Raw genomic sequence first — 14,272 nt, 5'->3', positions numbered from 1 at the left:
CTATTCAAAAATATTTTCTGAAATAAGAAAAAAAAAAAGAAATGTCTTAAGTGAAGAAATATTTTCATCGGTGGCATCATATCTTCTAAACTACTAATCGTAATTTGACAAATGAAGTATTATTAGATGAATATTACTTGTTCGCTGGTTATAGGCTAAGTTGCACTACAATATATTGATTAAGGCACCGTCTAGAAAAAAAAAAATGAAAATCAACTAAAAGTTTTAGATGAGAATAAATATTTTCTTTTTTAATACTTTTTAAAGTGTGATTTTGTATTAGTCGGGGTTTAGTTTTTTAAATTACTTTTTTTCTCAAAAATATCCAATGTATTTAAGTTAATTTATAATTATAAAATAATTCGCTAAATCAACTAATACCTCAAAGTAAGCCACCACCAGCAAAAATTAAACTTTACATAAAAAATAATTTATTTCCTTCTTTTTGCAACCCCTCAAAGCGCTCATGAAATCATGACATCGAACTACATCCTCTACTCGCCAAGAGAGAACACCTCCCAGGCGATCTAGAGATGTAGCCAAAGCCAAAGATGGCACCAGGGATAGGAACACCCCATCCTCAAAATCAGCTTCCGAAAAATGCCAAAAGAAGCCAAGCAGAAGCCAGAAGGCAAAAGATAGAGTTCTTCCGAAACGGGGCGAACCAGGTGGCCTGGATGATCCCTTCAGGAAGGGTCTAAGTGGAGCGGCTACAAGGCGGTACCTCGATCTTTTGGCGGAAGGGAAAACCCCTGAAGAAGCCAAAAGGAGGGTGGAGGAAAGGAGAGCTGAGCTTTTAGCTGAGTCCCTCAAAAGCCAGGGCCAAGGTAAGAGGAAAAATCACCATATTACCCCTCCCCAAAGGCAAGAGGTGAAAAAACCAAGATTGGGCAACTCAGCAGAAGCGGGATCAAACACCGCGCTGAATACTAGCAAGAGACCACTGTCGTACGCCAATACCACCAAAAGCGTAAGGATAGCTATTCTACCAAAAGAATATCCTGACGCAACTCTTGGTACCGATGAACTGACAGCACTCGAGGAGGCGATCATTGAGGAAGTGTCTTTAGGCTGGAAACATAAGCTACAGTTTAACGGGATTCACTTTAAAACAGGCCTGCTCGTTGTAGACTGTGCTGGTCAACAAACAGCGGACTGGCTTAAAGAGAAAGCCGCAAGACTTAGCACTTGGAAGGGCACTGCTCTGGTTGCATGCTTGGGAGAAAACATTCCCAAGTTGCATACCATAACTATGTTCCTTCCAAGAAGTAAGGATCAGGAGGACCAGAAATCTTTAGCCCTGATTGAAGCTCAAAATGATGGACTTTGTGTTAAAGCATGGAAAATCATCAAGAGCAAGGCGGAAGGCAAAGGCAAACTACTGGTGGCAAAGATCGACACCAATTCTGCCAAAACCATTACAAATGCAGGTCATGAACTGCATTTTAAGTTCGGGAAAATCCCCATAACTGGCCTCAGGAAAAATAATGTAGAGGCAAACACACACCATCAAGGTAATGACCCAACTACCTCTGACTCCACAGACCAACCTCCAACCACCAACCAAACCCCAAAAGCCCCCCATCCAATAAATCCTATTCCCTTACCACCACCACCACCACCACCCCCTCCAAGTATTCCCGTAGTACAGGTAAACCAAGTTGCCGAGATGGAGAAAGGCTCAGTGAACGGTGAAGATGAGGGCATGGACCTCTCTCCGTTACGAGTGAGCCCGGATGAAGCGCTTCCAACTGAAGAGGAGGAAGAACATCTGCTTGCAGATGAAGGGGCATTCGCCCCGATTCTGTAAGCAAAATGACCGGACGCGGGATCAGTGCCAGGCTAGCCCAAGTTAACGTCCACCATGCTAAAGCGGCTTCGGCTGTCATAGCAAGGAAATTCACGGCGGATAACCTGGGGTTAGTGCTGATCCAAGAACCCTGGATTAACGGGGGTCAAGTAAGGGGCCTAACAAGTAAGGACTCCAATTTAATATGGGACACGAGAAGCACCTCGCCCAGAACATGCATAATGATCAGAAATAATATAAATTTTATATGTCTTTCAGAATTTATGACGCGGGACCTTGTTCCAATACAAGCCCAGATATACATCGAGGACAATCCCTGCACGATGGTTGTAGCTGCAGCATACTTTGCGGGTGATGATGACGACATACCGCCTGCTGAAGTACAGAAGCTGGTTGACTACTGCAACAATAAAAAACTACCGTTGTTGGTTGGATGCGACGCCAACGCTCACCATACTACGTGGGGTAGTTCCGATATTAATCAAAGGGGTGAGTACCTTTTAAATTTTATTATCGAAAAAAATCTAGATACATTCAATGTAGGGAATACCCCAACTTTTGTAACTAGAACTAGAAACGAAGTGTTAGACTTGACATTCGGAACCCCGAATGTAAGCAGCTTAATTAGGGATTGGAAAGTTTCCAACGAACCCTCACTGTCTGATCATAGAATAATAACGTTTAACCTTGAAGGCCTTCAAACAGAGAATACCTCTGGAAGAAATTCAAGAAAAACGAACTGGAATATCTACAAAACTGCTCTAAAGAGCAACCTTGAACAAATTGGTCCAGCTAGAACGACAACAAGTCACTATGAGTTGGAGCAAATAGTTAATGAGGTCAGTGGGGCAATAAATGAGGCGTTCGAACTCAGTTGCCCTATAAAGCCCATGAAAAGACAGAAAGATGCACCTTGGTGGAACAAAAATCTGTCAAAACTAAGATCCAGTGTAAGAAAACTCTTTAATGAGGCGAAAAGAACCGGAGAGTGGAATCAGTACAGGACAGAACTGACTAACTACAGCAAAGAAATAAGAAGAGTCAAAAGAAACAGTTTTAGGACCTTCTGTGAGAGTATCTCCTCTACTCCTGCTGCAGCAAGACTGCATAAAGCACTAGCAAAAGAAAAAACTATAAAATCGCTAGCTCTGCGTAAACCGGACGGCAGTTTTACTGAAAACGAAGAGCAAAAGTCAACACTGTTACTATACACTCATTTTCCGGGAAGCTCTCCACTGATAGGCCTCCAAATAGAGAGAATACCTCCTATGCCTAATCGTGAAGACTGGAAGATAGCTTCAACTATCTGTTCAGGAAATAGGATTGAATGGGCAATAAATACCTTTCAACCCTTCAAGTCACCCGGAGTGGATGGCATCTTTCCCGCACTTCTACAAAAAGGGAAAGAAGAATTAATGCCACAGCTAATTAGCATTCTGCGAAGCAGCGTAGCACTTGGGTATATACCAAGTCTGTGGAGAAGAGCTAAAGTAATTTTCATTCCCAAAATAGGAAAGAAGGATACAACCCATCCAAAGTCATTCAGGCCAATAAGCTTAACATCTTTCCTACTGAAGACATTGGAAAAATTAATTGACAACTTCATAAGATCAGAAGTACTCATAAAAATGCCTCTGAATAATCGCCAACATGCCTACAGGGCAGGTAAGTCAACAGAAACTGCTCTATACGAACTAACGAACACCGTACAAAAAGCATTAAATGTTAAAGAAACTGCACTATGCGCCTTCCTAGATATAGAGGGGGCCTTCGATAACACCTCTCATGAATCAGTATCTAAGGCTCTTGTAAGAAAGTGTGTTCCGGCCACCATTACAAAATGGATAGAGAAAATGTTGAGCACAAGAACGGCAGAGGCAACTACAGGTGTAACAACACAGAAAATCATCACAACAAGAGGATGTCCACAGGGAGGGGTTTTATCACCCTTGCTGTGGAGCCTTGTAGTGGATGAATTACTGGAACATCTTACATCCCTGGGTATTCGATGTCTTGGTTTTGCTGACGATATTGTAATAACCGCCTAGGGGAAGTTCGAGGAGACCCTTTGCGATATCATCCAAAGAGGACTTTCAGCTACAAGTAAATGGTGTTTAACGGTGGGGCTAAATATCAACCCAGCAAAAACTACAATTGTACCATTCACAAGGAAACGGCTTTTGCCTCATATCAGACCTATCCAGCTAGCTGGTAAGGTCATTGAGCTAAAGAGAGAGGTAAAATATCTAGGTATCACACTAGACAGTAAACTCCTCTGGAATAAACACTTAGAAATAACAGTCGGGAAAGCCACAAAAGCCCTTATGATATGCCGAAGACTGGCAAATAAATCATGGGGGTGCAAACCAAATATCCTAAGGTGGATGTATACCATGATGGTGAGACCCATTATCACCTACGGTGCGGTTGTTTGGCACAAAAGAACCGAACTAGTTACAACTAAAAAGACATTAAACAAAGTTCAAAGATTGGCCTGCTTATGCATTACTGGCTCAATGAGAACTTGCCCTACAGCAGCAATGGAAGTCATCCTCCACTTAACACCACTCCATGAAGTAATAAGTAGTACTGCTAACGGAACAATCTTGAGATTTGCAAAAGAGGGAACTGGTACGGGCAAGAGTATTGGTCTCAAAGAAAGGGACTCAATATCGAACACCACAGTTAAAAACCTCCTTGACATCCCAAGAGATTGCATGATCAAGAAATACAACTTTGAGAAAAACTTTCAAACACAGTTTAGTAGCAAGGCAAAGTGGGTAAGTGAATCCACGAACTACACTTTCAATGCAAACGCCATCAAGTGGTACACTGATGGATCGAGAACAGCTGATGGAACTGGAGCAGGAATATTTGGGCCTAGAACCAAAATTTCCATTCCAATGGGACAGTTTCCTAGCATTTTTCAAGCGGAAATCAACGCTATAGATAAATGCGCAGAACGTAATCTCGAAAGAAAATACAAAAACCAAAACATTGCCATCATGTCTGATAGCCAGGCCGCACTTAAAGCTATAAACTCATACGCCATCAACTCCAAACTCGTATGGGAATGTGTGAAGAAGCTGAACGAGCTTGGCAAGGCAAATAAAATAACACTGTACTGGGTTCCCGGACATGTTGGAGTACAAGGGAACGAAGTAGCAGACTCCTTAGCAAAAGCAGGTGCAACCGCACCTCTTATGGGCCCAGAACCATATTGCGGAATTGGAGACAGCACGATCAAACAAATGATAAAAACCGATGAGGAGGCCAAACGAACTAAAATTTGGAAAGAAACTCCTAAACTCAGACAGGCGAAATCACTACTTGGGAATTACAACCAAAAAAGATTTAAAACCTGCATTAACCTGAGTAGAAACAACCTGAGAATAATAACAGGGATCCTTACAGGCCACTGCAAGCTGAGAAAACACCTCAACAACATTGGCCTGGCAGACAGTGCCACCTGTAGATTCTGCAACAATAATGAAGAGACGCCAGAACACATACTGGGCAACTGTGAAGCACTAATGCACAATCGACACAGATACCTGGGCCAGCACCAGGTAACAAGTAAAGATCTACCGTCGATAGAAATACTCCAGTTAATCAAATACCTAAAAAGTATCAAACTGGAGACTGTACTGTAAGTAGTTAATTGCAGCCAAATTTGGGGGCACAATAGACCTTTAAGGTCGCAGTGCAACTTTCCCCCACAACACATTCATTCATTCATTCATGACATCGACATAAAACGTGACTCCAACAATTACGTGACTCAAACTCGAAACTCCCAACTCTTAAAAGGTGTTATAGCTACATGTGGACAAAAATAATATTTTACCTTTTGGCAAAAATGAAATCGAAAGACAGCAAAAGTTTCCACCGTCATTCTCGTCCTCATCGTCGTCATATCGATGCAAAAAGTAAACCAATGACTTTGCTAGCCAAAAGCTCCCTCCCTCGAAATTTTCTCGGACCTAACGATGAAAAACCTTCAGCGCAGCATGGAAAAGTCAATTCTTTACTCCTATATAATAAAGGGACTGGGGACTGGAAATAAAGCGCGTTAATAAAAGATGTTCCGTACATGACTTTCGAAAATAATGGTCTGATTCTAAAGTTTCCCATGAAAGGATGATTATCAAGACACAAAGTCCACGATTTATAGGTTAAGACGAATGAAACGGACGACAACGACGTTACTAAATTAAATGCAACCCATTCCTCAATATTATTTCACCTTTTTTCGTTATTTTTAGTTACCCAAAAAACTGATACCAGTTGAATTGTTATATCTACTTTCAATTCTCCTTGAAAAAAGAGTATGAAAAAACCTTTGTATTTTATACTCGCTCATAAACTTTTAGGTAAGGTATTTGTTTTTTGCTATTACACGTGTAAAGGTCAGGTAAAGAATGTCGATGTCCTTAAATTTAATAGCACGTGTGTCGTATAAAAGTTATATGTATTACATATCCGAAATTCATAAGGCAAAAGGTTTGGTTTTTGTTAAACGCTCTGAATGCTTTCATTATTCATGAAGCTTGAATTAAATGAGCTTGAATGAAAGACAGGAAATAAAGTGCAAACAAAAAAATTATATACAAAAAAAAAAACTGAAAAAAAAAAACAACAAGGAAAAATGCTTTATTGTGCAAAATGTTTCGCTTTATTTTGTCTCGTCTTTTCTTTTTAGATTTAGTGAGACTTAGAGGTAAATCCAGAATTCCAGGCCAAATGAGGAGGATATAGTAGGTATAAGAAGACAGACGAGCAAAAAGCAATGTCTTTCAAACTCTGCGTGATGTATTAATCCAGACTACAAGAGAAATGGATTAAGTTGAATGTCTTTTGTTTTGAATTTGAGTTTTCAGTTTTTTTTTTTTTTTTTTTTTTTGAATTTTCTTCTTTTTATTTTTGCTTCCTGTGTTCATTTCTTTTGTTTTAAATCATTTTCCATACCAACCAGCAACGGTTATGTGTGGAGTATAAAATATTATGAACAAGCTAACGAACATCACAACGACGAGGAAGGACGACGAATGGTACGGAACGTTGGTAATAGCTTACTGAAGGAAAATAATAACGAAAGTGTGTTTTGTAAAATTGAAGTCATTGCAAATGGATTTTTGTATTTTCTTTTTTATTTTACTTGTTCCTTTTTTAGTTGATTTTGTTGTTTTTGAAAATTTTTGTTAAAAATAAAAACCTTGAAATAAAATGTTAAGTGTAATTAATTGCAGTGCTAGAAAGTTAAGTGTTAAGTCATTGTTCAACAGAAAACTACTTGCAGACGTTATTTTTATTAAAATGGAGTGCCATATTTTAAGTTGAGGAGGCAAAAATTGAACATAAAAAGGAATATGTTTTTGAAGAATTTTTTTGTAAGGAATACCTAATGCTTTAAATTTTGGAAAAAAAATACCTGTCAAAATATTTTTTTAAGAGAATACAAAGGCAAATAATTTTGAACTTTTTTAATCTTGAGATCTACCTACAAATCCGTATTTTTATAATTTTTTTACATCTGGTATATTTAACAATATTTCTGGTATATTTAACTATATTATTTTTTTAAATATACTAGAAATTAGTTAAATATACCAGAAATGTTGTTAAATATACCAGATGTAAAGTTATCCCTGCCGTTAATTTTTCACCATCAGGTACTGACTGGTGGGGTTGTTCCATACCGATTTTTTAACGTGGTAATGATTGTGTGTGGTAAACATGTCGCAAACATGTCCGGAACATGTCCTGAACATATCTCGAATATGTCTAGAACATCTCCTAAATATGTTGTGAACATGTTCCAAAACTTTAGCACTTCGATGTCATTCAGTAGCTTGTTGCGTAGGGAAACAAAGATTCATTTTGCAAACGTTTTATTCAGTTATTTTTATTTTTTGTAGGGTTGGGTATTTTTAAATTTTATAAAAAAAAGAACTAGTGGAGTAACTAAAGCTCAAAAATTGGCAATATTAGGGAACCCGGCCGAACAGCTTAGATTTTGATGATTTTTTTTTTCAAACGTCGGTAATTAAAAATACTATATAGATTAAAAATTGCCGGTGTTGCCGTTTTGATTTTTTAAATTTAATTGAAGATTTTTGTGAACAAAAACAAATTTTTTTCAAAATTTTTTCTTAAATTTCATAAATTAATTGATGCCAAAAGATTGTTGATTGTTGAGGGACAATCTTCCATAGTTCAAGCGATAGATGCAATTTTCTTATTAATTGACTTCAAACACAAAAAAAAATATTTGAACACAACGGCAACACCTACAATATTCAAATATATATTTTTTTAAAGCTAAAAGCTTAGTCATATATGTAAAATAAAAATTAAGTTAATTGAATGAACGGCTTTTGAAAGAATGGTAATTGAACTCAGATTTTTGAAAAAAAAAAATTATTGAAAAAATTTTAACATGTCGTTTTTTAAACTTGGTCGTAATATAAAATGCATTTATTTTCAAATTTTTTTGGCTGCATTTATTATGATTTCAAATTATAAAAGGAAATGTCAATATGTATTACGGTTTATAAAAAAAAATAAAAAGTATTTCATTTTCGAAGAACTTTTTTTAATAAAAGTTTTGAAAAAAAATGTAACTTATTTTTTTTTTTAAAGTTCAACATCTAAACATAAAATTATTTTTCATTCATTTAATAACCCTTACTGTTGAAAGTTAAATAGCAAAAATTTAAAGTTCCTATTTACCACAGTCTTTGAGAAAATTAATTATTTCAATGCAAAAATTCAGTTTTAATAAAAAAAAACCATTGAAATTGAAGTAATTTTTCATTTTTTTTTTTCAAAAGTGTGATATATTTTACCTTTTTTGCTTCGAAATTCAACTGATAATATTTATTTATTTTTATTTTTAAATTTTTCTAATAACATTTTTTTTTTCATTCTGAGTTTGAGGACCATTTTTTCAAAAACTCGTCATTAAATTTAGTGGATTTAAATTTAAGAGATAAGAATGAGCTTCTGGCTTTTTAAAAATGTATTTTAAAATATTGTAGGTGTTGCCGTTGTTTTCAAAATATTTTTTTTTGTGTTTGAGGTCAGAATGTTAGAAAATTGCATTTATCGCTTAAACGATGGAAGATTGTCCCTTACTGCCTTTTATACATATATTTTCCTTAAATTACCTAGAGAATCTTTTGCTATCATTTGTTTTATGAAATTTAAGCAAAAAAAATGGTTTTGTTAAAAAAAAATTAATTTTAATTTTAAAAAACAATACGGCAACACCGGAAATTTTTAATCTATAGACTTTAAAGTATTTTTAATTACCTACTTAAAAAAAAAAATCGTCAAAATCAGAGCTGTTCGGCCGGGTTCCCTAATAATTTGCTTTAGTTACTCTACTAAACATTTAAAGTGAAACACCTGAAGTGCCTCCAGCGATAAAGAGTGTTTATTTAAAAACCTTCCTTATTTTTGAAAATATTGTACACAACATGCAGGTTAAAAAACCCATTACCTTAAAAAAATACAAAAGACTTCTTCTTTATTTATGGTAAACATTTTAAATTAAATTTAAGCATTATTTTTGTATATGTTAATTATATCTGCCTTTGACCTTCCTTTCCTTCAGAAAAATCAACAAAAACAAAAGAATACAACAAAATCAATGCATGCCTACGTAAAGTACAAGTACGCACTTACATGTTTTTCGATATCAAGCCACTCCATTAAGGGTTTCCCTAATTTTTCTTTCATCTTTCAATTATATTTTCATTCTATTTTTATTCCAAATAAAGATTTGAAAAAAAAACACTCAAAAATACCAGATTTTTTTTTTAACAATCTCAAAAAACCTCAGAGAATCTTGTATAAATCTTTCCCTCTCTTTAGAAGGCTTATCTTCCCGTTTTACAAGAACAAACAATTTATTAAAATTCCTGACGAAAAAAAAAAAACAAAAATCCTGAAATACAAATTCCAATATCCGACCCCAACAACACGACCGACACCAACCAGAACCGAACACAGAGTGTACATGTGTGTTTTCGTATGTCGCATATTTTACTGGGTGGGAGCGAACGCATGTACGTTGGCTGGTGTACGCACGTACACTTTGCGGCACGATTGCCATGTTAATTTGTTTATAATCACTGACACTTAACAAAGCGAACGAACGCACCTCCTGTCTTTTTTTTTTTTTTTTAACTTCTGCCTGCCTTCCGATGATGCTGATGATGATGAGGATGACGAGAAACGACGCAATGAAAACGCGTCCCTGTCAACGCTTACCTCAGCCGCCAGACTCGCAGGATTTCGCGCTGCCATTCCAGAGAACAACGGGGGAACGTGTAAACTTCGTTTAATTGAAATTCTAGCGGTGAAAACTGGAACCCGCAGAAACATCACATTGCTGCCTGCTCTACTGCGATCTGCGACTCTATTCGGATGACATGTGGGGGCGCGCTTCAGCTTCAGAATGTTGGCTTATGGCATATGCCATATATGCATCTGGTTTTCCATATGTACCTTGCAGGTAGGATATAGAGGTTGATTTATTTCGAAACAAGCGTTTTACCCCTTTAAATTACATACAACGAATCAAACGAATGAATGGAATGATATGAAACGAACGAACGAACCTTAAGCTAATTTGAAAAAGAAGTTTTAAAAATAATTTCATGAATTTTTACGAGATTGATGTGAAACTGTAACAGCTCTACAGAGAGACTTTTCCTGGATCACCCAGGAGTCATGGGACTTTATATAATTTACAAAAAAAAAATGTTGAAGATTCAGGCGGGAATATAAATTCCTTTAAATGTCAGAACAAGGAGACATGTGTCCTTTTTTTCAAAACGAGAGATGCAACATGGGACTTGTGCGGCGTTGCTTGGTATCAGCAAAAGGTATAAGTTGGTATGCAAAAAAAAAAGAAAATAGAAAAAATTTATTTCATTAAATTCCTGTAGATACCCGCTTTGGTATCTATGGGTATAGCTTATATGGGAGACAAAAGAAAAAGCAATATCTAAGATGACTAGAGAGACGCATTTCTCTCGGGTGGAATTAGATACATGTCAGTTATTCCTTTGTTTAAAATTACTCTTATTTTGTAGAAGACCATGTTTGCAGAATTTTTATAAGTTATTGTTTTGTAAAACTCGTCAGTAAAAATATGGGAGCAAAGAATCTGTGCAGTTTTTGAGATAGTGAGTTTGAAAGTCTGCTTTTTTTTTAGTTCCAGTTCTAAATCTTGGAAATTTAGATATCGAATAATTGATTTTGCGGAAATTAACTGCTGGATCTAAAAACTTTCAAATTAAAAATTTATTAGTTTGCTTTAGGTACTGCCTCCAGAACCCTCGACTTAGACATCAAAAGAAAGGTCTTTTTTCATGACTGAAAATTAAAAGTTTTTTTAAGGTCTGGTTCAGGGGCGTAGTTACCGCTGTATAAGGTTAATCCATGCAACAATGCCCCTGAAATATAGGGCCAAAAAAAAATTGATTATTAAAAATTTTTTTAATAACCATATTATTGCGCTTGAAATTATAAATAGATTGGAAAAGTGGAAAATGTTTTTTAAAATAAAACGACGAACATAAAAAATTGCATTTTTGTTGAGTTGACAGAAGTAGATAAGTTAGTAAGAATATCAAATCCGGAATCGTATTTTAATTTCAACGTTTACATTATTTGCCGCTTGGATACTTAAAAGCCTTCATAGTCTGAGTAACATGTTAGAAACCTTAAGCTTGGTACACACTAGGTTGATCAACACGGTCAACATGCGTTCCAAATCGATAAAATGAACAGTTAAACTTTTCTGAACTTGGTCAATTGATGTGTAATATCAAATGTGTCCTATGTCCATCATAGCTGGAATAATTTGGAAATGTTAAATTTTTCAGTATTTCGCGTCTAAAACGCGTATAAAACGCTTACAAACCGCTTTAAAAACGAGTTTAAAACGCGTCCCTACAAAACGCTTCCAAAACGCGGCCAAAACGCATCCAAAACTCGTCCCAAACGCGTCGAAAACGCATACAAAACGCGTCCAAAACTCGTCCTAAACGCTTCCAAACGCGTCCAAAACGCGTCAAAAACGCGTCCAAAACTCGTCTTAAACGCGTCCAAAACACGTTCAAAACTCTTCCAAAACGCGTCCCAAACGCGTCCAAAACGCGTCCCAAACGCGTCCCAAACGCGTCCAAAACGCGCCCAAAACGCGTCCAAAACATTTTTATAAAGAGAATAGAATCTATAGTACTATCATAAAGTAGTTCGTTCGTTAGCTGAGTGGTCGTGAGGGAGCTTAGATCGATTTCAATCGATTTTTTAGTTCGTTCATTAGCTTAATTTTCTAAAAAATTCTTTGTTATTCAAAACCTTAAAAATGACATACTTCATTTGGAAACTATTTAAAAAGATTTTTATGGAATTTTTAAATAAAAGTTAATATAATTTAATTTATTTAAGTTTATATTAAATTACTTATAAAATTAATTAAAAATTTTGTGGGATTTGAAAAAAAAAAAGTTGTTTATCTAAATTCTTTAAGAATTTCTTAAAAACACGTTCGTCACAAATTGTGCAAAACAACAAAGATTTCTTTTAAATACAAATTGACCAAATTGATATTTATAGAAACAATCCACAACAATTTTACAAAAACTACCTGTTTCTTACAACATTAAAAGAACGTACTTTCTTCGTATTCTTTAAAAAAAAAAACAGCCCGAACAGAAACGAATTCCTTTAACAAAGTTTACCCAAAATTTATTGAAAATGGCTTCAATTTTAAAAATGGTATAAACGGACCCATTTTTTTCCGAAAAACTGCCCAGATTTCTTTTTTTTTTACAAAAACGCCATATTTTTTTTTTTATAAAAAGAGCAACAATTTTGAAAATTTCGTGCGCAGTTTAGTTAAAGAATTTTCTTAGAAGTTCACAAGAGATCATTTTTATAAAGTCCGTAAGAAATTTTTAGGACTAAAGAATTTTGTTGAAAATCGTTAAGAATTTCTTAAAAATTCGTTCCTTACAAATTTTGGAAAATAGCACTGATTTATTTTTTAAACCCTTCTTTTTTTTCAAAAATTACATGTTTCTTAAAACATTTTAAAAAAATAGGTACTTTCTTCATTTTCTTAAAAAAAAAAAAAACAGCCCAAAAAACGGATCAAATTTCTTTAACAAACATGACCCAAAATTAGTTTTTTTTTAAACGGCTTTATCGAAATTTTTGTAAAAATCGCCCAATTTCGTTGCATAAACGAACCCAATTTTTGTAACACTTAACAGGGACCAATTTTTTTTTACAAAAAATGCCCAAATTTTTATTTTTACAAAAACGCCCTAATTTTATTTCATAAAAACTCATTAAGTTTCTCTTTTTGAAAAATACCAGGCAGAATTTATAAAAAAAGTTGTCAAAAATTTAAAAAAAATTGAAGGGTTTGAGGTATTTAAATGAAATTTATATAAAATTTTGTTAAAATTCGTTCAGAATTTTTTATCAAAACTTTTTAGAGTTTCTCCATTTCAAAAATACCGGAAAAAAAAACTATCGAAAATTGGTGTTTGATTTAAGAATTTTGACGAAATTTTCAAATTTTAAAGAAATTTACAAAATATTTTATAAGTTCGTTAAGAATTTCATAAAAAACGGGATTTAAGAAATTTTGCCATTATTTACAAAAAGTTTTTCTTTGACATTCGTACGAATTTCAGTGAAGTCGTTTAAAACAAAGTCGGTTTATCGTCATAAAAAAAACGATTTTTTTTACACTTTTTTTTCAAAATGCTTCAAAATTGTATATATATTTTTTTTTACAGGGTGGGCCAGGTCTAAACCGTCTTTTTTCCGTATTTTTTTTTTAGAAATTTCAAAAGACTTGAGTCTTGAATAATTTCCTCTGAAAATAATTCAGTTCAATATTATAAATGTTTCATGTCTGTTTTTAATAGTATCCACCGCATTACATGAAATGTCCATTTTCTAGACCAAATTCGAATACTCATAAATACACAAAAGTCAAATAATGCATCCTCTATAATTAGTCATCTGCACTGACAAAAGAGAGCCCACACGCGAATATTTATCTACTATGCCTTTGGTCGACCTTAATATTCCAATTTTTTTTTCCTCACTCCCAAAATTAGATCAATAAATTTCAAGCTTGCCACAGAAAATGCCAGCAAAATAAATAAAAAAAAAAAAAAAAAATGCAGCTGACACACCAAAACGAATTTAATTATGTTTTACAACCAGACACTTTGAACAGCAAGCAGCAGCAACACAAAAATGCAAGGCACCAGCCAATACCATTTTTATAGAGAGATTGTGAGGGGGCTATAGAAAGATTTTTAAGGCTACCCGAAAAATTTACTGTGCCTGTAAAATATAATAAATAAAACAAACAACCACCATGTTTAACATGACTTAAACGAGCGCATCCAATTTTATGAC

At 34.8% G+C, this 14,272-nt stretch overlaps 2 protein-coding genes across 2 annotated transcripts in view; both read left to right on the top strand.

Moving 5' to 3' along the window:
• Positions 1 to 478: 478 nt before the first annotated feature.
• Positions 479 to 2,399, top strand: LOC129918001 (uncharacterized; the record flags this gene model as incomplete). Its single annotated transcript, XM_055998287.1, has 1 exon — positions 479 to 2,399. A coding segment is annotated over one exon (1,332 nt), but the record flags the coding sequence as incomplete, so codon positions are not given.
• A 1,652-nt stretch (positions 2,400 to 4,051) lies between these two features.
• LOC129917996 (uncharacterized) overlaps positions 4,052 to 14,272 on the top strand; it is a 54,107-nt gene continuing 43,886 nt past the window's right edge. Inside the window, exons 1-2 of the mRNA XM_055998277.1 lie at positions 4,052 to 5,459; positions 6,786 to 6,907. Of these exons, the coding sequence (XP_055854252.1) occupies positions 4,135 to 5,459; positions 6,786 to 6,907 (1,447 nt within the window). The 5' untranslated portion in view covers positions 4,052 to 4,134. The remainder of the gene's footprint in view (positions 5,460 to 6,785; positions 6,908 to 14,272) is intronic.

The sequence above is a fragment of the Episyrphus balteatus genome, chromosome 4 (assembly GCF_945859705.1).
Source record: "Episyrphus balteatus chromosome 4, idEpiBalt1.1, whole genome shotgun sequence".
Taxonomy (NCBI): domain Eukaryota; kingdom Metazoa; phylum Arthropoda; class Insecta; order Diptera; family Syrphidae; genus Episyrphus; species Episyrphus balteatus.
The sequence above is the reverse complement of the archived record's forward strand: the minus strand, read 5'-3'. Positions and strand labels throughout refer to the sequence as shown.